This window comes from Petaurus breviceps, unplaced genomic scaffold (genome assembly GCF_028583685.1).
Source record: "Petaurus breviceps papuanus isolate PSGF00001 unplaced genomic scaffold, PetGlider_PUasm1.0 90897, whole genome shotgun sequence".
In the NCBI taxonomy this organism is placed as follows: domain Eukaryota; kingdom Metazoa; phylum Chordata; class Mammalia; order Diprotodontia; family Petauridae; genus Petaurus; species Petaurus breviceps.
In genome coordinates, this window is record NW_027187374.1 from 3836371 (window position 1) to 3863772 (window position 27402).

The 27402-nt window shown below is 36.5% G+C and overlaps 1 protein-coding gene and 1 pseudogene across 2 annotated transcripts in view; both read left to right on the forward strand.

Annotated features, from left to right (window-relative positions):
- The window catches only part of BACE2 (beta-secretase 2), a 122061-nt gene that overhangs the window by 46305 nt on the left and 48354 nt on the right, over positions 1-27402 (forward strand). Inside the window, exons 3-5 of one of the 2 annotated variants that reach the window (XM_069074856.1) lie at positions 17574-17790; positions 21717-21845; positions 24761-24895. In XM_069074856.1, the coding sequence (XP_068930957.1) occupies positions 17574-17790; positions 21717-21845; positions 24761-24895 (481 nt within the window). The remainder of the gene's footprint in view (positions 1-17573; positions 17791-21716; positions 21846-24760; positions 24896-27402) is intronic. The other variant, XM_069074857.1, reaches the window with a different exon arrangement.
- Positions 23314-23657, forward strand: LOC138151321 (biogenesis of lysosome-related organelles complex 1 subunit 2 pseudogene; annotated as a pseudogene).

Genomic DNA, 27402 nt, shown 5'->3' on the forward strand with positions numbered 1-27402 from the left:
GAATAGTCGATATGATGTTTGCTCCCTGACAACTCCAGGAAAAATGCCAGGAGCAGAACAGAGATCTGTATACAACATTTGTAGATCTGACCAAGACCTTTGATAGTGTTAGTCATGAGAGATTATGGAAAATTATGTCAAAACTTGATTGCTTGGAGAAGTTCATCAGCATTGTACATAAATTTCATTACAACATGCTTGCCTGGATTCTAGATAATGGACAGTGCTTTTGTGCCTTCCCAGTCACCAGTGGAGTGAAATAAGGAGGTATGCTTGCTCCCATGCTTTTCAGCATGATTTTTTCAGCCATGTTGCAAAGGCTTTCAATGAGTATGAATATGGCATCAAGGTCAGCTACCACACTGATAGTAAATTCTTTGATTTGGGAAAACTACAAGCCAAGACCAAAGTGGAGAGAGCGTTGGTGCTTAATTTTATGTTTGTAGATAATTGTGCACTGAATGTGCACAATTGTGCCTTTGAAGCTGAGATGTAACAAAGTGTGCATCAATTCTCTGCTGCTTGTGCTAATTTTGGCCTAACAATTAGCACCAAGAAAACACAGGTGCTCCACCAGCCACCACTGCACCATCCATATTTGGAACCATCATTTACAGAAAATGAAGAAGTTTTGAATGCTGTGGATAAGTTCCCTTACCTTGGTAGTATATATCCAGGGATGTACACATTGACAATGAGGTTGACACATGCATTGCCAGAGCTAGCTCAGTGTTTGGAAGGCTACAAGGAAAATACACAAGAGAGAAGAGATATTAGACTGACTACCAAACTGAAAGTCTACAGAGCCATTATGCTGACCCCATTGCTGTATGCCTGTGAAACCTGGACAGTCTACCAGTGCCATGCCAGGAAACTGAAACTCTTCCATTTGAATTGTCTTAGAAAGATTCTGAAGATCACCTGGCAGGATAAGGCACCAGATGCTGAAGTCCTTATTCGAACTAAACTGCCAAGTATTCAAACTCTGCCTCAGAGAGTGCAGCTCCAATGGGGTGACCATGTTGTTCAAATGCAAAATGTACACTTGCAAAAAAAACCTATTTTTTTGGAGAACTCACACAGGGCAAATGTTCACATGGTGGGCAGAAGACAAGGACACTCTCAAGGTCTCTCTCAAGAACTTTGGAATTGATTGTGTGACATGAGAGACACTGACAGAGAACCACTCAGCATGGCAAGCCCACATCAGAGAAGGTTCCATGCTCTATGAGCAAAGCAGAATTGAAGCAACTCAAAGGGAAAACAGAATGAAGAAATTTAGAGTATCCACCCCAAATGTTGAGGATTGTTTGTGCCTGACCTGTGGTAGAGCATTGCAAGCTCGTATTGGTCTGATCAGCCACAGTTAGAGCAAAGGACAACAACCAACCAGCTTACTGATATTGATTTGTTCTTTATGGTTCCTTGCTGGATAATATAGTTTCCTTGTTTATCCATTTTTTTTAATGTTAATTTTTACTTTGCCAAATAGCATCACTACAACTACTTTCTAAAGATTCATTTGATGCATAGTGATCTTTCAGGATAAAGACTTTTCTGTTGCATAATAGGCAGTCTTTAGATTAGTCAACAGTCTAATAATGAAGTTTATATTTGTCACTGGGAAAACAGCCTAGCTGAACACAGAAAGCTAGCCACCAGATAATGAATTATAGGGGCAGCACATCTCATGAGGCACATTAGAAATGTCACACCAATTATAGATAATATACCATCTCCTATGTCTTTGACTGGTCTGTCCCCTCACTATCTTACAAGTATCTTGAATAAAAGGTTTGGTTGGTAAAGCAACTGCATCACCAAATGTATTTTCTCTAATACCATATTCTACCTCATATTTCTGTAGCCCTAATATTTAAATAGGTAGCACTCAATAAATAGCTGTTGGTTCATTAAAATTATATATAATATATATATATATATATATACACACACAAATATACATATATATATATATATATATATATATATATATATATATACCATAGATTAGTAGATCTATGTAGGAAAAAAGGAAAGAAGGAAGTATAATAATCATTGTGTTTGTTGTTGTTGGGTTGTTTACTATATCTGGATAGGCCTACTGCAGAAAGTGATCCTAGAGCTAGATTTTGAAGGAAGTTGGGGGAAGAGAAAAAGGGGCATGAAGTGATTTCATTCCAGGACTGATGGGCAGCTTCAGGTAGCATAAAGTAGGGAGATGAAATGTCCTATGTGAACAGCAAGCAGGCCAGTTTGACTAGAACTTAAAGTGTATGAAGAAGTAATCAAATATGCAATAAAACTTGAAGGAACAATTTGAGCCAGATTATTAATAACTTTTAAATTCATTCAAGTCTATATTTTGCCTTACAAAGAAAGAACCAGGGGAGTTTCTTGAGCAAGGAAGTGGCATAGTTAGATATGTGCTAGAGGAAAATCAATTTACCCTTTGCATAGAGGATGAATTGAACAGAAAAAAAGACTCTCAGTAGGGAGAGAAATTAGAAGGCTCTCTTAGTAGTTTAGCAAGAGAAAGTAAGAACCTGAATGAGGGGACTGGTTATGAATGGAAGGAGTCCAATGCAAAGTACTGTGATGACAGAATCAAGACTTGGTGATTTGTGAGGGTCAAGAAAAGATTTGAGAGACAAGGAAGAAGAAAGTATCTCCAGTATGATACTGAACTCACCTCAGTAAAATGTAGATAATAATAGCACTTGCTTCAGAAGGTAGTATTTGTAAAGCACAAAGCACAGTGCCTTGGCACATAGTAGGCACTTAATAAACACTCATTCCCTTTTTCTCTTCTCCCATTAAGTTTTAGAGGGGGGATTTGAAGTCAGATCTTCCTGACCCTTGTCCCAGTGTTCTTTCTATCTACTACACCACCTAGCTGCCAGTGTAGAGATGGCTTATAATAGAGCCCTGGATTGTTCCTATGCAAAACTGAAAGATCATGAACATCTCTACCCTATGCTTCCCCAGGTGACTATCATGCCTCAGGAGATATTGTTTTTTTTGTTTGGTTTTTCATCTGAACACTGCTATTTTAGCTTCTTGTCCTTTGAAGTAGTAACATTTGCTGTTCTTCATTTGCATGTGATACTTATTAACTAAACAAACAAAACAACACTTGAAACTTTCTTGCAAGTTGTACTCAAACTTTCTTCCTTTAAAGTATTGTGTACCCTTACCCAGAAGCTAACATTTTTCACACCATTAAACAAGTAAGTTGTCAAAAATCTGTGATTTTGTCTGTGTGGGAACACATTTCCTCCAACAGATTACAAATTTTCTGTCACATGTTTGGTAGATCTTAGAGAATTGCTGAAGCTCAGGTATTGACTCATTCAGTCACTTAATTGCCTACTATGTACCAGGCTCAATTGCCTACTATGTGCTATGTACTCAAAAGTACAAGAAATAGGCTGGTAAACAAGGGAAGACAACAGTGTACAGGGGTGAGTGACTTGCCCATAAATGAATAACTGATGTCAGAGATGCACGTCCAACACTCCGTCCCTTCCACCAATCTGCTTCTATTTAAACAAATACCAAACCGTTCTTCCAAAACAACGTTTCAGAGCTTAGCCCAAGGACCCTCACTCATACCTCCATGGTTAAGGTAGTTCTGTAGCAGTATTTCTACCCATGCAACTTTATAAGCTTTGATCGTTTAAAATGTGTTCATTATTATTTTGTCTTCTTTTCTTTTGTTTCTTCCTATTATTCTCTCCATGTGGTCAGGTTGGATTTAACTTTTTTTTTTAAGCAATCGGGGTTAAATAACTTGCTCAAGGTTACATGGCCAGTTATTTCTGGGTATGGTGCTGAGTATCTGAGCCTGGATTTGATCCAGGTCATCCCAACACTGGAGCCAGTGCTCTTACTCTCTGAGCCACCTGGCTGCCCCTAAGCAATTGGGGATAAGTAACTTGCTCAAGGTTCCACGGCCAGGTGTTTCTGGGTGGGTGCTAAGTGTCTGAGCCCAGGATTTGATCTCCAGGTCATTCCAACACTGGAGCCGGTGCTTTTACTCGCTGTGCTACCTGGCCGCCCCTGGATTTAACATTAATGCAATTTTGAGAAGATAAGCTATAGAATGTAAAATTTAATAGGATGTGATACCCATGTACAACCAAAAATTTTGGGTTTTTTCTTGAATATTTTTTGTTTTACAGTTAGTGTTCTTCATAAGACCACTTCATTTGCAAAAAAAAAAAATCCTTTTTACCATTGGTTTCTTCATTTCTTTCTGAATTTTCTTAACCAAAGCTTAATGTCCTGTAATTCTTGTTCATTTGCTTGTCCCTGTAACTCTCTTGGTTATTATATGATTTCTAAATAAATTTGTTAGTCTCTGAAACAGACACATTAGTCTTTGGGCCTTTTAGCACTTTCTAGAACATCTGGAAATTTTGGTTTGCGATCTTTTGACATCAGATTTCTTTGATTTGCAAAATGAGTGCCCCTGTGCCTTTTAGTCATCTGCAGAATCTATCCATCAAAAACAGGCTCTATTTTTTGGAATATCCTAGTAAATCATAATTTAGCCCAAAAATTGCATATATTCATTCTTTTAATCGATAAAATAGGAATAGCCCATAGCTAGACTGACAGAAATAGAGATCTAAAATTCCTATCATTCAGACCTTCTACCATATAGTTAAAAATTCTATAATGATTCTATTAAAGTTGTTCATCACCCCAACCAGTCTAAAGCAATTAACAAAGAGTAGTTTTAATTAGAGAACTACAATTTTCTGTATTTGACACAAATTAGACTTTAATGGTGGAGAAGGGGATGAATTATCCAGATAGTTCTTTGAACTCTGATTATGACAGTAGGTCTCCTAGGAATATATCACTTTTCAGTGTTGACAAATTCCCTAGATTGTGTGGATATCTTGATAATGCCATTCTAGAACAACTTGGACTAACACAAATACCCTCACTTACTAGATCTTTTCAAGAGGTACATCAGAGTTCCAATCCATTAAAAAAAAAATGAAGGAAGAGGTTGCTCAGGCATTCTGGAACACCCCCCAAAGATTCCCAGGATCTCTTCAAAAAGGGAACAATTGGAGTTGAACTAGGAATTCTGTAGAGATTTGATCAGTCAATCTACAATCATTTATTAAGTACTGTGTGCTAGGTAGGTAATGTGCTAAGTCCTTTTGAATAAAGAAAAAGCAAAAATCATCCTTGCCTTCATGATTACATTCTGGTGGTAGATAACATATATTAAAAAATTGGCACATACAAGATATGGACAGAGAAGATGGAAGGTAGTCTTAAAGAAGTCACTAGCAGCTTGGGGGGCTGGTGATACTTAAACAGAATCTTAAATGAATCTATGATTTGGAGGTTAGGAAGGGGAACAAGCCAGGCATGGAATTTAACCTTCAGTGTCTGAATGACCTTGGGGTTTGGGATAGTGGTGTCCATCCTGAATGGGCACAGACACTTTACATTCTTATTCCTATATTTCCTTAAGAATAATAAGCAATCCTGAGATTGCCTCACTTCCATTAAATTGAATCAACTTTTAAATACTTATTCTTGGGGCGGCCAGGTAGCACAGTGAGTAAGAGCACCAGCTCCAGTGTCAGGATGACCTGGGGATCAAATCAAATCCAGGCTCAGATACTTAGCACCACACCCAGAAATAACTGGCCTTGTAACCTTGAGCAAGTTACTTAACCCTGATTGCTTTAAAAAAAAAAATAAATACTTATTCTCTCCTTGATAGTTGAACTGAAGGTGAAAAGTCTTTTGAAAAGTGGCTAGAAATGTTTTTGTTGTTAGCAAAGGCATCTGTAATTTCAGATATCTGGTTGATCTTTGGCATCTGTTGGCTGAAAATAACTTGAAACCTCTGTATCTGAGAATTCTCACCACTGTAGTTAAATTAATGTGAAAAGCATGGGAAGACTTTGGCAAAATGTAACTGCTGCCAAGATGTATGGTGAAGAAAAATAATAAATGATAAATGTATTCAGTATAGTGATAGAAAACAAGAGGCAAATGCTCAAAGCTGTCTATATCTATTTTATGGTTTTCATCTTTTAAAGTATTACATAAATTGTCCAGGGAATTGTGAACATAAGAAGAACCAATATTTCCACATCATCAGAGACAGAGTAGACTTCACTAATATTGAGGCCGAGAGACCACCTAGAGCTTCTGTCAGAGCTCCTATTCCTTTTTATCACTTAACCCAACTTATAGTGCTAGGCAATTTGGACTGATAGTTGTAGATTTTTTTTTAGTGAGCTAGTAATTATTTGGAATGACTGTTAGGCCAATTGTCCACACAAGAAAAAAAGTTATTAAAAAATTCTTGTTGGCCAGACTGTAATATATAATTGTAAAAATAGCTCATAGAGTTGGTAGATCATCAGGGGAAAATACTGTGAATGAATGATGAATTGGGCTTAGCACTGAGTAAGAAATACTGGGAAATTTCACATTACTAATATAGGGTACTGCCCCTTTCATTTTTGAGCATTTTGGTTATTATAAAATATAAAGAAAATTTACTTTTGCATAAAGAAAAAGAATTAAATCAACTTGTAAAAGATGCAAGGTATTCTCTCTTTGACTTGTGAACAGTTTAGTTATTCAAAAAGGCAAGTAAAACTAAAAGTTGGTAAAATTCAAATATGTAGAAACCGTTTTTTTCAGATAAAAGGTGATAGAGACAGTGTTAGGAAGACCAAATAGAGAACTTAGAGGACCTGTTTCAGGACAAAGAAACAACTGAGGCTACAGATCATTTGCATGTAACTTTTTTTTAAACTTTGATAAAATTAAAGTTTACAAAATGACAGATCAAATAACCATTTGGAGACTATTAAATGACTAAATAAGAACTCTTTGGTTTCATCAGTAACAATGAGAGTAATTTTGTGACTTTACCTCATAAAGGAAAAGGTGAGTTACTGATAACCAGGAGGCTCAGATTTGAGCCACTAAGTGTGTTAGAACAACCCACATGAAGAAGAGGTAGCAGTTGTAGTTAAGAAAGTAATAGGAGGGAGCCAAGATGGTGGAGTAGAAGCAAGACCCTCCCATGGCTCCGGCTTCCACCCTCCCCAATCCATGTAAAAAGGGGACTCTAAACAAACTTTGGAGCTGCAGAACCCACAAAATGACACAGAGAAGCTAACCTCCCGCTGAGAACAGCCCGGCAGGCCGGCAGGAATCGGCCAGCCCAACGCTCTGGGAGCCAAGCCCAGCACCACTCCGAGGCTTTAGCCCCAGGGCGGGCCTGACCAGCCGCCTGCCAGAGGGACTCCAGATCAGCAGCAGCTGTGGCCGTTTGCAGATTTATCAACACGTAGATGCGAAAGACAAGGTGAGAGGCCAGTGCAGTCTGGACTTTGGGACCCAGTAAGTGGGAGTGCGTGGCTTTCACCCCTGGGGCGAGAAACCACTGAGACGCCAGCACAGCCTGCCAGCGCCATGTGGCAGCTTCAGCTCCTGGCCTGCAGAGTGTAGGGGGACCAAGCACCAGTCTGAGGGGTCACCGCTCTTGCCTTAACCTGCTTGGATCTGGATTGCAGTCTAGGGTGGAGGTCCTGGGGTGTGTGTCCAGCTTGCCAGAGCGTGTGGAGACCTCAGAGAGGGCACCCATCTAATACCTCCGGCAGCTGAGAAAACCCTAGCGTTTGGGACGAAAACTCCCCTGTCTGGTGGCAGAGTCCTACTGTGGCAAAAAGCCCAAAAGTCAAATCATTGAGTGGCAAAATGAGCAGGCAAAGGAAACAAAGCAGACAGAAGATTCCAACATTACACTCCTATTTTGGGGATAAGAAGGAGCAAGGCATGGAACAGGAGGAAATCAGTGAAGTCAGAACTCCTGCACCAAAAGCTTCAAAGGAAAATACAAGCTGGTTACAGGCCATAGAGGACCTTAAGAAGCAGATAAGAGAAGTGGAGGAAAAATTGGGAAGAGAAATGAGAACAATGCAAGAAAATTATGAAATGAGAGTCAACAGCCTGACTGAAGAAAATAATACCTTAAAAAACAGACTGACTCAAATGGCAAAGGAGGCTCAAAAAGGCAATGAGGAGAAGAATGCCTTAAAAAGTCGAATTTGCCAGATGGAAAAAGAATCTCAAAAGCTCAATGAGGAGAATCATTGCTTCAGAATTAGATTGGAGCAAATGGAAGCTAATGACTTTATGAAAAATCAAGATGCTGTTAAACAGATCCAAACAAATGAAAGAATAGAAGGCAATGTGAAATATCTCATGGGAAAAACCACTGACCTGGAAAATAGATCCAGGAGAGATAATTTAAAAATTATTGGACTGCCTGAGAGCCATGACCAAAGTAAGAGCCTGGAAAGCACCCTCCAGGAAGTTCTCAAAGAAAACTGCCCTGATATTTTAGAACGAGAGGGCAAAATAGAGGTTGAAAGAATCCACCGATCACCTCCTGAAAAAGATCCCAAAAAGAAAACTCCTAGGAATATTATAGCCAGGTTCCGGAATTCCCAGATTAAGGAGAGAATATTATAAGCAGCCAGGAAGAAACAATTTGAATATTGTGGAAACACAATCAGGATAACCCAAGATCTGGCAGCTTCTACACTGAGGGATCGAAGGGCCTGGAATGTGATATTCCGGAGGTCAAGGGAGCTGGGATTAAAACCAAGAGTCACCTACCCAGCAAAACTGAGTATCATGTTTCAGGGGAAAATATGGTCATTCAGTGGAATACAGGACTTTCAAGCATTCTTGCTGAAAAAACCAGAGTTGAATAGAAAATTTGACATTCAGATACAAGAAGCAAGAGAAGCATGAGAAGGTAAACAGGGAAAAGAAATCATAAGGAACTTATCAAAGTTGAACAATTTTTTTTTGAAGCAATTGGGGTTGAGTGGCTTGCTCGGGGTTGCATGGCCGGTTGTTGTTTCTGGGTGTGGTGCTGAGTGTCCGGATTTGATCTGGGTCGTCCCGGCACTGGGGCCAGTGCTCTTGCTCGCTGAGCCACCTGGCCAAAGTTGAACTATTAACATTCCTACATGGAAAAACAATAATTGTAACTTATGAAACTTTTCTCAGTAGTTGAAGGGATTAGAAATATATATATATGTCTTTATATGAGGGTGTGCGGGCATATGAATACATATGTGAATGTATGTATATATGTTTACAGGTATACATAGAGGGCACAGGACCAATTTAACAGGAAGGGATGATACTTAAAAGGTGAAATTAAGAGGTGAGAGGAATATAATGAGAGGAGATGGGGAGAGACAGAGTGGGGCAAACTATCTCATACAGAAGAGGCAAGGGAAAATGGTTACAATGGAGGGGAAGAATAGAAAGGCAAAAGGGAATGGGTCAACCTTATTCCTATTGAATCTGGCTTGAGGAGGGAGGGAAATACACACTAAATAGGGGATCTCACCCTCCAGGAGAATAGGGGGAAAGGGAATGTGAGGGGGGATGATGGAAGGGAGGGCAGGCTGGGGGGGAGGGAAGTTGGAAGCACCCACTTGTGAAAAGGGACAGGATCAAAGTAGAGAATAGAACAAGTGGGAGGTGGGATAGGAGGGAGGGAAATATAGTCAGTCTTTTACAATACATCTACTATGTTATTGTTTTGCATTAGCCGCACATGTACAACCTATACTGAACTGCTTGTCTCCCCAGTGGGGGTGGGTGGCAGGGGGGGAAGGGAATGAATCTGGAATTGAAAGTTTTAAAAATCAAATATTCAAATATATATATATATATATATGTGTGTGTGTGTGTATATATATATACTATTATTAATACCATCTTACATGTTATTAAGAAAAAAAAGATATACAGGCACTGAGGCACAGAGATCCACTGGAAAAGTTGAAACGGGTATGGGAGAAAATATGGGAGAGAGCAGATTGGAGGTGGGGATATCATGTGGGACTGCTGTTTTGGGGGGATGGGTGGGGAAAAACGGGGAGAAAATTTGTAACTCAAAATCTGGCGGAAACGAATGATGTAAATCAGAAGTTAATAAAGCATTAAAAAATAAATTAAAAAAAAAGAAAGTAATAGGAGCTGAGACAGAAGATGACAGTAGCAGCATTTCAACTACTGTATCTTTGAATTGTGTTTGTTGAGTCATTTTCAGTCATGTCCAGCTCTTTGTGATACCATTTGGGGTTTTCTTTACAAAGATACTGAAGTGATTTGCCATTTCCTTCTCCAGGTCACGTTACAGATAAAGAAACTGAGGCACATAGGTTTAAGTGACTTGCCCAGGGTCACATAACTAGTAAGTCTCTGAGGTCACATTTGAACTCAGGACGATGAATCTTTCTGACTGCAGACCTAGTACTCTATCCACTTCACCACCTATTGTTTCAAAGATGTGAAACTTCTCAGTAGAGCTTAGTTGCTCTCCACTGCCCTCATCTGGTTTGAGAGGGAAAAGATAAGAAGGAAGAAGCTATGCAGTTTTTTCTCAGAATCTAGATACTGAGAGCTGAGTGGCAACCCAGAATCCAGTTGAGTGAAGAGCTGATTTGGCAAGGGATATGCAGCCTGAGGAACTTTGCAGTTCTCTGGCTTAAAAGAAGGATTGTGGTTACAACAGTAAGGAGTAGAAAAGGACTGAGTTTTCCCAACAAGATAGCAGTGAGGACCTGAAGGGGAGCAGAAAATAGAGAAGACACTTCATGTGGGACATACCACATTGAATGGGCGGGGAGGTAGAAATCAAGCACACCAATGCCCAAAGTCTGGAATTATGAGCTGTCCCATGCACATAAGTTCTCCTCACTCATATTTTTCAGTTATATCTCTTCTAGATGTCTACCTATTCTGCCCCATAGATGCATACATTGATGGAAAAACATGATTCAAGCTTGTGTATTGATAATTCCTGCATTGCCTTAGTAATTGTATTTTATTGATTATTATTGCTTTTGGCTTTTCATTAAATCTTTTATATTTAAGATTTAATGGTGTCATCAGTGTGATTGATTTTGTAATAAATGGTAGGGACTCACAAGTTATAGTGATAAGCAGAGAATATGATCATATAAAAGATGATAACCATCTTTAGGACACTGAGAGAGTTTGAGTTATAGCTATGTGTCCTTCACTGGGAACCTATACCTGATAATGTAAGGGCAGGTTGGTGTGAGCAAGTCAACCAAGAGAAATTGGGTGACTCATGTCCTCTATGAGGGGCTACACTATGGGATCTGAGCCAGGCATACCATGCCCACATGTACTTACAAGTGTCCCAAACAATTTTTTGCCCAGCTTATGATTTAATTGGCATTAAGGAACTCCTGACTAGCAAACTTCTTCTACCAATGCAAATCATCACTATCGCTGCAATTTATAGTCTTAGAGTTATGCCTAGGACATTTTGCCCAGAATGATACATCCTGTGTCAGATGGGACTTAAACCTTCCTTTCAAGTTACCTTTCCTTTCATTATTCCATTCTGCCTCTCAAGCTTCTTCCTTGAAGAAAACTCCCATTCTTTTTGCCCCAGTGATCTTCCATTGATGCTATAGGGCTGCAAAGCATTAGCTGCAATAATCTCCAAAGAGTCACAATTTTATGTTACCAAAAGAGAAAAGAAAGATGCAATGTGGTTGTATATAGCCTGTTATTATTTTTTTAATTGTGAGTGGTGGTGTAAAAGATATCAGAGATGTATAACTGGTAAAGAAGATGAACTAGCTATACAACAAGAATGATGAGTAACATCCAATATTTCTTATATGCTGTATATTGGTACTTGTCAATCAGCTAACAAACATTTATTAAATGCCTACTATGTGCCAGGCACTGTTCTAAGTGATGGGGATACAAAAAGAGGCAAAAGATAGGCCATACCCCCAAAGACCAATCTAATGGGGGAACGGTAAGAAAACAAGTAGGTAAAAATTAAACATATACAAAATAAATAGGAAATAATTAATAGGGGGGAGGCAGAAGAATTAAGAGGGGTTAGGACAGGCTTCCCTGTAAAAGATGGAGATAGTGAAGCCCTGAAATCATATGGAGAAGAAAGTAGCAAGAAGGAGAGAGTGATCAACAGTGTCAGAGGCTGCAGAAAGGTCAAAAAGAATGAAGACAGAAAAGGCCATTGGATCTGGTCAGTGAGCCTTTGTAATTTTGGAGAGAGCAGTTTCAGTGAAATGGTGAGGTAGGAGACTGGATTGTAAAAGGAATAAGAATAGAGCAAGAATAGAGAAAGTAGGGCATTTATTGTAGCCTTTTCCACAAGGTTAACCTCAAAGGGCAGAAGAGAAATGAAATGACAACATGGATGGAAAGATCAAAAGAGTTTTTTGAGGGTACAGAAGATAGGAGCATGTTTGTAGGCAGCAGGAAAGTAGCCAGAGAAAGATTGAAAATAAGTGCAAGAGTGGGGATAACAGAGGGGGCAATACCTTGGAAGAGTATATAGAGGGATTAGCCTTGTTAAGGAGTAAGCCCAACTTATGTAAGACAGAGGTGAAGGAGAAAGAAGATGGTGGCAGAAGAAAATAGTAGAAACTCATGGGGAATGACCTCAATTTTTTTCTGTAAAGTATGGGTCAAAGTTTTCAACTGAGGAAGTTGGGAAGGGAGAGCTATGGGAAGCTGGGATGTGATGAGAAGGTTTGGAACACTCATGTAAAGAGATTAATATATCATAGAACCATTGAAGTATTGAAATAAACCCTTTGATATTCTGCAAAAGTTACTATAAGGAGTATATTTGCCTGTAGGACCAAATATAAGTATTTCTTTTTTCACTTTTTTTTCCTGTTTTACTGGTAAAGCTCTTCTCATCCTGGCCATAATCTACTTTGAAAGCCCAATATAATGCTTCCCTTCCTACACTCCATGGTCCAATAAAAGCTCTTTTCTTGCAGATCCTCACAGATGAGGAACATTTCCTATCTCTAAGCCTGTGTACTGTCTTACATTCTTTGAATGCACCCTTTTAGAATCCCTTGTCTCCTTCAAAACTCAGCTCAAGTACCACCTTCTAAATGAAACATTTCCTGATTCCCCAGGTGTTAGTGCCTTTCCCCTCAAATAATCTTTACTTATTCACTTATTTATTTTAAAATATTTTACATGACCAACAGGTAGGATTAATTCATTATAAATTTTATTTCATTCTTTTCAATAGTGAAGAAAAATCTGTTTTCTCTACCTCCCACTTTGCTACCACTTACCACCCATTGAAAGAGAAAAAGAAAACCCTTATAACAAATATGCACAAACAAAACAAAATCTTATGTTGGCCAAATGGGGGGAAAAAAGCAACCATGTCTTAACGCTTCGACCTGAGTTAATCACCTCTCTGTCCAGAAGTGATTAACATGTTTCATCATTAGTTCTCTTGGAATCATTGTTAGTCATTACATTGCTCAGTTCTTAAGTAAGACAAACAAAGTTGTTTGTCCTTACAATGTTGTTATATTATGAATTGTTCTCCTGATTCTGCTCATTTACACTGCCCTTCTACAATTTCTGCCTCTGAACTTCTTATTTTTCTCCTCTAAGACCAACTTAGAACAAATCTAATCTTTCTTCCACAGAAAAGCACTTTGGATATTTATGAAAACAGCCATCTTCCACCCCAGCTCTTCTGTTCTATTCCATAAGATAAATATCGCCCTTCCTCTTCCCCCCCTACCCATACTCTTCCTTCAACCAGTCTTCTAATGGAAAGGTTTTCAATCATCATATTTTTCTAGAAATATTGTAACTTATTTATGACTGTCCTAAAATATAGTACCCATAAGTGAACAGAATATTCTAGATAGTATCTCACCAAAGCATACTGGATAGTATACATCTTTTAATGCAGTGTCTTTTAATTAATTTTTAATTAATCTTTTAATGCAGTATCACTCATTACTTTTGTTTTTGTAACTGTCATGTTGTGAATTCATATTAAACTTTGTAGCCTACTAAAAACTCCAGATCTTTAAAAAAAAAGGGGGGGGGGGGACGGCCAGGTAGCACAGCGAGTAAGAGCACCGGCTCCAGTGTTGAGAAGCCCTGGAGATCGAATCCCGGGCTGAGACACTTAGCACCCACCCAGAAACACCTGGCCGTGTAACCTTGAGCAAGTTACTTAACCCCAATTGCTTAGGGGCAGCCAGGTGGCTCAGCGAGTAAGAGCACCGGCTCCAGTGTCGGGATGACCTGGATCAAATCCGGGCTCAGATACTCTGCACCACACCCAGAAATAACTGGCCGTGTAACCTTGAGCAAGTTACTTAACCCCAATTGCTTTAAAAAAAAGGGGGGGGGGAGTATGTAGCCATACCTCTCCTATCTTATACTTGTGCAGCTGATTTTTTTAACCTAAGTAAGATTTTTACCTTTATACTTATGGTAATTTAATAATTATCTTATTGGATTTACCCAATGTTTTAACCCAAAAATTGTTTGGAGTCCTGGCTTTATGTTCCAACATGCTAGTTATCTCTCTTCTAGGTTAATGTCATTCACAAATTTGATAATGATAACATATGGTAGATCTAGAGTACACTGCACTAAATGCCTCCCTCTGAATTGAGTTGATATTTACCTATTTGTGACTGTTCTTTAAGATCAGCTATTCATCCAGTTTTGAATTCACTTATCTTATTTTCTGACTCATACCATTCAATCTTTTCCACATAAGATTCAATAACTGTCAAAAACTTTGATGTTATTCTGGTAAGCTATATCTATGTCACCCTGTTTTCCAAGTATTAAATAGCCTAAGACCTTCTGTTCTTGGTGACGTCATACTGCCTATTGGTGAAATGTTCTCTTTTGTAAATGTTCACAAACCTTCCCTTTGATATTGTAGTCTAAAGTTTAGCCAAGAATTGACATTAAATTCAATGACCCTATGTAGTGCTTGCTCTCTCTCTCTCTCTCTCTCTCTCTCTCTCTCTCTCTCTCTCTCTCCCTCTCCCTCTCTTCCCTACTTTCTTCCCCTCCTCCCTCCCAAAAATGGGACAGTTACTCTTCTCTGGTCCCATGACACTTATCCCGTTCTCCACGATCTTTTAAAGATTACTGGCAATAGTTCAACAATCATATCCATCACTTTTAATACCCTAATGTTTACCCAAGCTTAACACTTTGAATTCATTGAGTACTGCTAGACATTCTTTTATTTTCTCTCTGTATCTTGGATTTCAAATACCCATTAACATTAAGCACAAACACACACAGAGTTGGGCACAGAAAGGCATTTTACTCAACAGAGAAATAGAAACAAAAGGAGAGAAGGGGAATTTATGAGGAAGGTAGATTAAGGAGTGGTTTAGTCCTAAACAAAAGAACCTCTAATTAAAGATACACAAAAATATTTTTAACTTTTCTGAAATGGCAAAGAATGGGAATCTGATGAATACTATATATACTATATATGGAAATGTATGTATATATATTATTACATATATCATATATAGTATATAAATCTATATATACATATTATGTGTCTATGTCTCTTTGTGTGTGTGTTTATTGTTGTCATTGTTGTTGAGTCTTTTCAATCATGTCCAACTCTCCATGATTCCATTTGGTATTTTCTTGGTTTGCTATTTCCTTCTCCAGATTATTTTACAGATGCAGAACTAAGGCAAAAGGGTTAAGTGACCTGCCTAGGGTCACATAGCTAATAAGTATCTACAGTCATATGTGAACTCAGCTCTTTGTCACTCCAGGGCCTGTACTCTATCCACTGTATCACCTAGTTGCATATAGGTGTGTATGTATATGTATACATGTGTGTATATGTATATATGAATGATAGAATGCTATTATACTGTTACTAATGATGAAGTGAATGATTTCAGAGAGACCTACAGAGAATTCTATGAACTGAGCATTCTATGAACCAATACACAATGCAGTGAAAAGAACTGACTACAACTGGGGTGGCCAGGTGGTGCAGTGAGTAAGAGTGCCAGCCCTGGAGTCAGGAGACACGGGATTGGTTTCAACCTCCAGATACTTAGCACCCACACAAAATAACTGGCCGTGTAACCTTGAGCAAGTTACTTAACCCCAATTGCTTTAAAAAAAAAAAAAAGGAACTGACCACAACTTAGTAAAAAACAATCAATTTTGAAAGAATTAGGAAGTCTTACTAGCATAATAATCAACCACAATTGCATGCTACCCACCTCCTACTAGAGGGGTGAAGGACCACAAGTGAAAAATAAGACTTTTTTGTACATAACTAATTTGGAAATTTGTTTTTCTTGACTACACATGTTTTTAACAGGGATGTTTTTCTTGCATATTCACTTTGAAAGAGGTAGGAAGAGGATTGGAACAAGAGAGGAAAAGCAGAATTTTACTATTTGAAAAAAAAAATTTTTTTAAAGGATGTTCATAGTCACACAGAATAAATATTATTATAGTTTTAGGGACCTCCAACATCATTTAGTCTAGCCCCCTCATTTTACAGATGAGGAAAGACTTACCTCTTAGTTGTCTACATCTCAAATACTTAATCAGTTTTTTAAAGTCATTATAAAAAAATATTAGTTTCTAGTTTCTTCTCATCATTTAATAAATCTTCGGATCATCTGCTTTTCTCTACCTCCTGTCCTCCTGTTTTTGCTAGGAATGTGACCAAGAAATAAGAGTTAATTTAATATCTTTGTACTTTCAGGACACTATTACTTAAGTTAAAATCTGATTTTTAAAAAATTTAATATTTGTAGTACTTCACGTGATACTAAAACAGTAAACCTTCTAAATCTCTACCATATTAATTTCCTTTCAAAATAGTTATAATCTCTTTTCCTCCTATCCTGTTTTTGTATATGTTAAGTGAATGTAAAAGGAAGTCTTGAAAACTAAATGTAGAGAGGGGGAGAGGCAGTTCCATCTGTTTTGCTAAAGCCATAGTGGGTTCGGAGATTTCTTTTTAAAATGTATATATACATTTTTATATATACACATATAAAGTGTATGCATATTTAAAATACCTATATCTCTGTGTGTGTCTGTGGCTATGTGTGTTTGTGTTATGTACATGTAGGTTGTATGTAAATACTTCTATATGTGAATCATATATGTATATGTGTTGTTTTTAACGTTTAACTGATGAAGCCATCTTGTTCTTGTACCAATATAATAGGGGGAGCTTCTTTAAATAGCTCTCTGGCTGCCAGTCACCAATAGCACAAATATCTATATCCTAGGACCTATTTTAAAGCTTTAACACTTCCCTCTACATGGAAAGGAAACACACTGTTTTATAGAAACTTATAATTATTTAATGCTAAAATTGGAAGTGATCTTAATGATTAATCTAATTTAAACTTGCTGAGTTCTTTACAAAGAAGGAAACTGGAAATCAGTGAGGTTAAATTATTTATTACCAGAATAAAAGTTTGTTTATAAATTGTTTGTTCATAATTGTAAAAATATAGGTGGTCTTTACTATCTTATAATACCTAGCCAATATGTATTGTGAAGAACTATCTCCATCTCTTCCCTAGCCCTCCAAAAAGGTTTGATGAACACAGACCAAATGAATGAGATGATGATACTGAATCAACTGTGGTTTGATTTTATTTAATTTATAGGTCCAGCACATATCGTTCCAAAAACTTGAATATCAATGTTAAATATACCCAAGGAAGCTGGACAGGATCAGTTGGTGAAGATGTGGTTACTATTCCTAAAGGATTCAATAGTACTTTTCTTGTCAACATTGCTATTATTTTTGAATCAGAAGATTTTTTTTTACCAGAGACTAAATGGAATGGAATACTTGGACTTGCCTATTCCATGCTAGCCAAAGTAAGTCTTTCCACTGCCGTATAAATTAATCCTCTAATCTTAGTCTCTATAAAATAACAAGAAAAATGGATACGTAATTCCTATACATTTAGAAATAAAGCAGAGAAGAATGAATTCTCAGTGTTAAGAATCTAGAGGTGATTGCAACATAAAAAAAATATATCTAAGAGAATACATTTTATATCCTCAGTCATTTTTTGAAATGCAAAATAAGAATATCTATAAATCTTTCTGAAGAAATACCATGAATACCATGTTGTATTATTATAATAATTGATTTTTTGTTTTTCAGTTATATAGACAACAAAGTTCACAGAAAAAAAGTGCCATAATTTTAGTTTACAATTTTTATCTACATTTAAGAGTTTGGTATAGGTGAAGACTACACAAATTTATACTTTTATAAGGGATAAGTAAAAAAAAAAGAGATCTTTCAGGCTAGAGGAAAGATGTACCTCACTCAATTAGAAGGAACTGTGAAGCCGCTCTAAAAGACTACTGGAATACTACTCTCCCATAATAACAAAGTATCATTAAGGAAAATTCCTACATCATTGCAGATATAACATCAGGAAAATTGAAAAGTTTGTGATAGGTGGAGCTGTAAGATGCTGAAATGGATTACTTAAGTAGGTAGTATCCTATTTTTCTGTACAGTTCACTAAAATTTAAAAAGATAAACTTTGTTCTCATGACAGTTTAAACCAGATATATTTGTACCATTTTGATTTAAAAAAACTAGAAATTTTCTTCTAATGAGGACAGATAGCTCTATTTTCCTATATGAAAGTCCACCCAATTGAGATAGAAGTTAAATTCCCCTTTAATGGAAAATTGAGGAGTCCCCTATGCCAGTGTCTTCATGTAGTATGTTGTTTGGCCATGTAGAATTAAATAAGAGAATGGGGCTAGTTATTTTATGGTGGCCATAGAAAAAGTATTCTCCATATCTGAGGACAAGTAATTGATTGTTTTTTAAAGTTTTGTTGGGCTATATAACCATAAGAAAAATATTTCACTCTTATAAGCCTTCTTTTCCAAGTGATACAAATAAGAAGAATAGTTTTCTTTGAAATTCCAGTACTTCTGGGTAAATGTGAAATTTTTGGAAGCTTAAGAAAACAAAGCTTTGTAATATAGATTACTTGAGGTGATATTAGTGATTATAAAGACTTCAATGACAATTATATTTTTCATCAAAATTTTAAAGAGATTGTATATAATTGTATTTTGATGGGGTTCAAAGACAGAGATACTTTACAGAAATGGGGACAGACCCTAAAAATAAGGAATGTCAAAGAGTTTTGAGAGATTTAGTAATTTGAAGATACTTAAGGAACAATAGAGGGTGACCAAGAATAGGAATAGGCAAACACTTTGACTGGTGTTCTTGGATTGATGGCTTTGGAGGAGTGACCTACAATTAAGCCTAGAAGGATAGAAGGAGAGTTGAGTACAAGAGGGGGACTTGACTTGGTTACCAATGAGGACCTCCAAAAAGAACAATTCCCTTTTCTAAAGGAAAACCATCCTTTCACCTGCCAAGAGCATAAAGGTATATACATCCTACCTACTCCTACTTATTCTCTAACCTGAACCCAAAGTGTTTTAAACAAGACTATTGTGAGCAACTTTTCAAAGCCAGAACCTGAATTAAGGTTTACTAATACTTTGTCTCCCCTAAACTCAGAAACATGTATGATGAGCTATCTTTTGTATTGAATCCACTGAGTGGATGCAGTGATGCTTTCTGAACGAAGAGCTGTGACAGCATGTAACAAATGAAGAGAACAAAATTAGAGATCAGTGAATGATGGCAGTGAAAATGCTTACTTTTCTGAGAACTAATAAGATATTTTAAAACCAGTTGATCAATAAATAAGCATTTACTTGATGACTATGATTTGCCGATACTGGGCTAGGTATTTCAGAGAAAAGAATAAAAAAATCTCTCACCTTCAAGAAGTTTAGATTTTATCATCAATAAACAGTTCTGTACACAGATTTAAAATAACTATATGACAAATACAAAGTAATTGAGGAGGGTAACAAGTAGTTGGGGATAACAGAAAAGGCTTCATTTATGGGGGTGACACTTGAACAGGGCTTTGAGGGGAAATGGGAATTCTAAGAGGGAAGACCAAGAAAGGACTGATTTCCAGATGTAATGAGTATCTCCTGCAAAGGTTCATACATATTAAACAAAGACAGAGATTCTTTTGTATAAGGAATAGCAAGTGGTCAGTTTGATGAGACTACATACATGATAATAAATATTATATATTTTATTATATAATATGTAATATCATATTCTATATTTTATTTATTTATTTACGTTATATAAATATAATAAATACAGGAAGGGGGGGAATACATAAGAAATTTAGAAGTATAGACTAGAGAGAGCTTATAAAGGCTAAAGAAGGTCTTATTTTCTCCCCTAGAAGTAACAGGAAACCATTGGAGGTTATAGAGCATTGAAGAAACATAATCAGCCCCATGTTTTGAAATATCATTTCAGCAACCATGTTGAGGATAGCTATAAGAAGAAAATATTTCAGTTAAGGAGGTCAGCGCAATAGTCTGGAACAGGGTCTACTGCTTGTTTTTGTACAGCCCACAAGGTGAGAGTATTTTCTTTAGATTTGTAAATAAGGTTTTATTATATTTAAACATGAAAAAATTATTCTTCACTTAGGAGCCATTCAAAAACAAGCTGTGGGACAGGTTTGATCCAGAGGTTGTATTTTGCCAACCCTGGAGATAGAAGAGAAGTAATGAAGTCCTAAAATAGTGGTGGACTTAAGTAAAAAATAACAGGACAGATGTAGGAGATATGGAAGCAAAAGTGGCAAAAGAGAACAACGAAAATGGTATAAGCCATGACAGAAAATACAGAGGCGACGATGACCCCAGAATCATGAATCTAGGTAGCTGGAAGGATGAATAGTGCCCTCAGTAGGAATAAGAAAGTTAGAGGAAGAAGAGTACATTTTGTTGAAAGGATAACAAGCTTTGTTTTGGACACACTGAGTTTGAGATGCCTACAAAATACCTAGCTGGAGATTCTAGCAGATAATCAATAATATTCAATCAAAGCTCAAGAGAGACTGGAATTAAATGGGTAATATGTACATCTGTTGACCTGGGAATGATCTCATAAAGATTATAATGAACATATGGATTCCAAGAGGGGATATAAAGAAAGATAAGAGGGTTCAACATAGGACCTTGTTATATAACCACAGTTAAGAGATGGGACATGAATTATAATCAAGAAATGAGACAGATATATAGCATGGTCCAACATATATACAATATTTATTAACTGTAGTTTAATTTGTAGGCAATTTGTCAAAAACTTAGTGCTTTCAGGTCTAATCATCAACAGATATTTATTTAGTGAGTACCAGCCATTAAATCCTATACTCAGAAATGGACTAAGACTTTAGGACACTATTTATATGTGTGTATATACATATGTATGCATAAATGTATGTGTATGTGGGTATGTGTATGAAGGGAAACTGAGACAGAGAGGATAGAAAGGGTCTGAAGATATCATTCCTATTTCTAGGCAAGCATATCTTTGTCTCAGAGATTACTAATATGCTATCTCCATCAATGTCTCTTTATATTTACCTTGCCCATGAACTGTAATAGTAGATATAATTTCTTTCAGGAGTGTCTAGTAATAAATATAACTAATATTACATTACATAAACTACACTGAAAGGAATATTTAAAAATCAAAGGAAGTTCTATCTACAATTTTGGAATTATTTTTATTATTAATTTGTTCATTCTTTTTTCATAAAGGAAATATAATTTAGTGGATGTTGCTTGTTTTTGTATACTTGACAACTTTTTAAACCAAATATGAGTAATAATGAAGTAATTGTACTTTTGATTTAATTTTCTCATAGCCATCAAGTTCATTGGAGACATTCTTTGATTCCCTTGTGAAGCAAACAAAGATCTCCAATATTTTTTCCATACAGATGTGTGGTGCAGGATTACCAAGAGACAGAACTGGTACCAATGGAGGTAGTCTTGTGGGTATCTTTTAGTCTTAAAGAGGAAAAAAAAACATAATTTCTGGGGCTTTTTTCTTAATCTCTTTCAGAATAATTATACATTGAGTTGGCTATAAAATGTGTGTGCATATATATACCATTAAATGTTGACAGTCATATTTAAACATTATTCATATTTCCTCATTGTCTCATTACATTAGATTCCCTCACTCTTTTCCCACATTACAGCTCCTCTTACAGACAGAAAATTTGTCTACTTGAGCTGTCAATATGGGGAAGAGGAAGATGGAAAGAGTAGAAATCATTCCTATTCCAATTTTACATACATACATATGTGTATATACATCTATTACCCACATATGTGTACATATGTGTATCTATACATATATGTTTATATAATCTTATATCATATTTATAAATAGTGCCTGAGCCATTATATATTCAACCATTCCTCAAATCCAAGTTCTAGGAGATTACATCCCTAGAGAAATGCAAAGGCATATGTAGTATCTGACATGAATATTGAATTGAAAGGACTAGCATGTTAAGAATGCTGAAGACTGAATTATTCTTTTTGAAAGGCCTCCCTCAACTTAGTAAAGGAAAAAAGGAGAAAAAAAAATTATGAAGACTCCTCTTGGTGCAGAAATAGTTGTCAGATACCTTCCTCCACTTTCTCTGAAGGGTAGGCTCCCAGAGCCACTGTAACCCAACCAGTCAGTCACTCAATAAATACTTTTTAAGAGGCTGCTATATGCCAGGAACTATTCTAAGTAATGGGAATAATAATAAAGACCCAAACTAGCACCTGCTCTTAAGGAATTCACAGTCAAATGGAGGGCACAGCTTGCAATCAACTATGTACAAACAAGCTATATACAGGATAAATTGGAAATTATCCAAACAGAGAAGACACTGGAATTTTAGGAGGGATTAGGAAAGGTTTCCTGTAGAATAGAAGATTGTAGTTGAGGCTTGAAGGAATTCAGAGAAACAAGGAGGCAGAGAGGAGTAGAGAAGGAATTCTTGGGAATCAAGGCATAAGGTACAGCCAGTGAAAATTCCTGCAATTGAAGGATAAAGTATATTGTATAAAGTATAAAGAAGCAAGGGTCTTTGCATTGTAGAGTATGAGTAGGGGATTAAGATGTAAGAAGATTGGAAAGTAGAGGCAGGTTATGAAAGTCTCCTAATGCCAAAAGATATTTAATCCTGGAGATCATAAGGAGTCTGCAGTTATCAAGTAAGGGAGTGACATGGTCAGACCTCAACTTTAGGAAGATCACTTTGGATCTCCCTCTCCAACTGCTCACCCTTCCCCTTTCCCCTTTCCTTGTCCCCTGACTGTTCCCTCTCCCCCTCCCCCTTCCCACCCTTCCTTCCATTCTTTCTCCTTCCTCCCTTCCCTGGCCTAGATGAGGCCGTGGTGGAGAAGGCCGAGAAGGCCACAGAGCCCACCAAGGCAGACATCACAGGGCTGTGCCAGGACATGTTCTCCAAAATGGCCACGTACCTGGCAGGTGAGCTGACAGCCACCAGTGAAGATTATAAACTTCTGGAAAATATGAACAAACTGACTAGCTTGAAGTATCTAGAAATGAAAGATATTGCAGTAAACATAAGTAGAAACCTAAAGGACTTAAACCAGAAATATGCCACCCTTCAGCCTTATCTGGATCAGATCACTTTAATTGAGGAACATGTAGCCGCTCTTGAGCAGGCAGGTTATGAGCTGGATACATATTCAAAGAAACTAGAAGCAAAGTACAAGAAGTTAGAGAGGCAACGAAAGAACTCTTTAGCACAAAGTCTTTAACTACAAGAATGTTTTATCAGAAATATGTGGAATGGAACTTATCACTAGGCTTCAGTTTCCAAAAGGAAGCAGTGCTGCTGATCCAAGGAGAATCCCAGCCCCCCCACCTCTGACTGGATGTGTAGCTCTGACCCACCCCCCCCACCCTCCCACCCCTGTATTTTCCTCAACCTGTACCCCTGAAACCTCATCTTAGCATGTTCTTACTTGTGTGCCCTGGACCAAGGCTCAGAAATCAGGATCAACACCATCTAGAGCAGACACAGACAGCTCCCTGGCTCCTCCCTTGCCCCTCACCCCCTCATAACTTGTTCCTCGGCTTAAATAATAAATGCCAACGTATGACCCTCAAAAAAAAAAAAAAAAGAAGGAAGATCACTTTGATAACTGAGTGAAGGATGAACTAGAATGGGGAGAGTCTTGAGGCAGTGGGATTAACCAAAAGTCTATTATAATAGTCCTGTCTTGAGATGATGAGGGTCTGTGCAATGCCTGATATAATGGAAGCTTAATAAATGCTTAACTGATTTCACCAGGGTAGTTTCAATGTCAGGGGAGAAAAGAGGATATATGAGAGAGATGTTGCAATGGTTTAAAAAAAAAGCCATATCAAAAAAAAAAAAATATTGGATGTCCTGTGTGACAGAGTGAGATGTCAAGAATGACACCTAGACTGGGAATCTGGATGATTGAGAAGATGGCAGTGTGCTTAACAATAACAATAGGGAAAGTGGAATGGGAAAAAGGTGTTTTGGGGAAAAGATAATGAGTTCAGTTTTGGATATGTTGAATTTAAAATGTCACCAGGACATCCAGTTTGAGATGTCCAATAGACAGTTGTAGATGTGAGATGAAAAGTTCAGAGAGGTTAGAGCTAATTAAACAGTCATATAATATGATTGCTCTTGCACAAGAGAGATAACATAAGAATTTAATTTAATTATGGATAAGTATTGATATTCATTTTTGTCTTTGTATACACAGTGCCCACAATAATTATATATGATGTATGTAAAATGAATAATGAATGTTTATAAAAATTGTTTAATTTATTTGTTGAATCTACGTTGTCTTTTATAGCTTTATTTCTTATATTTGTGAATATTTCTCATCCTAGGTCATGGGAGGAATTGAACCAAGTTTATATAAAGGTGACATATGGTATACAACAATTAAAAAGGAATGGTATTACCAGATTGAAATTCTGAAATTGGAAATTGGAGGACAGAACCTCAATTTGGATTGTAGAGAGGTATTTGCAATAAAGTCTATGTGTGTGCACAAGCAGATCTGTCCATTTTCATTCAAGTGTTATAGCTTTGGCCTGATTATGAAATCTGAAGACTTTCTGTTACATATGTCTATGTCAGTGAATGAATAGAATGTGGTAGCTAGTGATTTGAAGGAGATGGGGGAAAAAGAGAAAATGTGACTTTCCTACTTATTGGCCTAATATTAATGATTAATATTAATTAATGTCAGTAAACTGTAGGAAAATTGAAAGCCAACTTGCTGGATATTCATCTTGAAATGGTATTGTCTGAGCTGTATCTGTACCTACTTATGGCAATAGGAGATTTGTTATATATTTTTCCCCTAAGCTGGTCCTGAGTTGGGTGTGTTTTTGTTAATCTCATCAATAAATACAATTAAATATTGGATTAAAGACTTCATGTAGAAAATAAAGTGTATTGAAAAGAAACAAAGATCTCAAGTTAAAAGAAAAGTAAGCAAATGAAAAATGCATTAAGTTCATGAGTTGTCTTTTGCAGTATTTCCCCCAAGGGGAAAAGAGCTGTATAATTAATATTTTGCTGTTTCCTTTTGTATCACGGCAAACACAAAGGCCAGTTTTTAATATTTACTTGATTTGATAGTAATAAAATATTTCCAGAGAAATAACTTGTAAATACAAGTATGTATAGAATATATAGACTTTACACATATACACATATTTGTATCTAATAGTAGCCATCTTTGGGATGGGGGGGAAAGAAAAAATGGGGGGAAAAGAAATTTACAGGATAAAGTTATTATGTAATCAAAAGGAATAGCAAGTTGTACATTGTGGATATGTAGTTTCATATATAACCATCCTTTTTTAATTAAACTATGTTATGGAAATGACTGTTTTATTCCATAAATTAAAAATAAATAAAATTTTTAAAAATTAAAAGAGGGTCCTTTTGGAACCTTTTGTTTTTTTCAGGACCTTTCCTTTTAGGAAAAGATAGCCTAAAATACCCTTCTAACAGAAATTGGCAAAATTCAGAAATTCTGTTTAGATTTTCATTTATTTTTAATTTCCATCCTCTACCTTTTTCTAAATAGACCCCAATTCCTATGAAAAGAAATCCAAGAAGAAAGACAGGTTTTGAGGAAATAATTGATTCACTCTCATTATTTGTCGAGCCCAATCATGTAAAACAATTCTTATTTTTAGTTTTCAATAAAATCTCCATTAATGAAACAATGATAGCTCTATTAAGGCTTTGATTTACTGTTTGATAACCATTTCTCCTTGAAACAAATAAACAATATCAATTTATTTTTCCTTATGGATTCAAAATGTTTCTGATTTGGGGGACATTAATGTTATTCTCATGTAACAAATATGTTCTGTGTCCAGCTTTAATAAGCTTCAGAGTAGAAATTGTTACTTGAATACTTCAGTGTGTCTTCATGAATCCATATGATAATTTCCATGGATAAGAATCTTTTCTCTTTGTATTTTGTTTACAGTACAATTAGGTAGTGCTATAAACTATACCATATAGTTGTAATATGTCCCATTTTCTGTGGATGGATTATCCACACCAATTGAAAGCAGTTTCTTTTTTCCATGAAACTTCTGTCAAGTCATTCCAGTTTTTAAAAAATGACAGTTAAAATGCAGATGATAATGGTTTGGGATTAGAAATGAAAGGGCATATATCTGATGGGGGGATGGGAGGGAGGAAAGATGGTACAACTGGTAAATGTCAATGTTTCTTATCAAGTCTGACTACCTCTGAAAGAAATATGCATAGGTTTTTTTTTGTTTTTAATAACTGTATTTTTTATCTACTTCATCAACCTGGAAAGTCAAGAAATATGCCCAGTTTCTTCAGATCATATTTAAGGAAGCATAGTTTTAACCTTACTTCCTGACATTTCAATGTCATCTTTTTCCCCCTTGAATATCTTGCCTCTTCACTTGCAATTATTCTTATCCTTCTAAGTCATTATCCCAAAGGTTTCTAAAATATGTGTCATGTCTTCTTTTCCCCAGCTTTTGGGGCTGATTTACAAAACAATGGTCCAAATATTGAATAGCTTTAGAACAATTAACACATAAATTCATCCATTTTTAAAAGATGAAAACAAAGTTCAAATCAAAATCAACTTAAATAAGAATAGGCTGGTAAATTTTCTTCATCTTACAATGAATACAGCAAAATTATTTAATTTAATGAAGTATACGCAATTGAGACCAAATTTTATTCAATATATCTTTAATCTCTTCATGGACATGCACTGTTACAGTCACCACATATTCATGACACAGATAAGTTACATTGTGCACATTGCTTCATTTTAGTAGTGTACAAACAATAATTTTTTAAAATGCATGTGTATTATGTGTGTGTGCACATATATGCAGAAGTGAAAAAGTACAATATGTTAATTTCCCTAAGAACCTCAACTTTAAACAAATTGAAATAACTCAAGAAAGGACATAAATAATCATTTCAAATTTTTAACAATCAGATTTTTTTT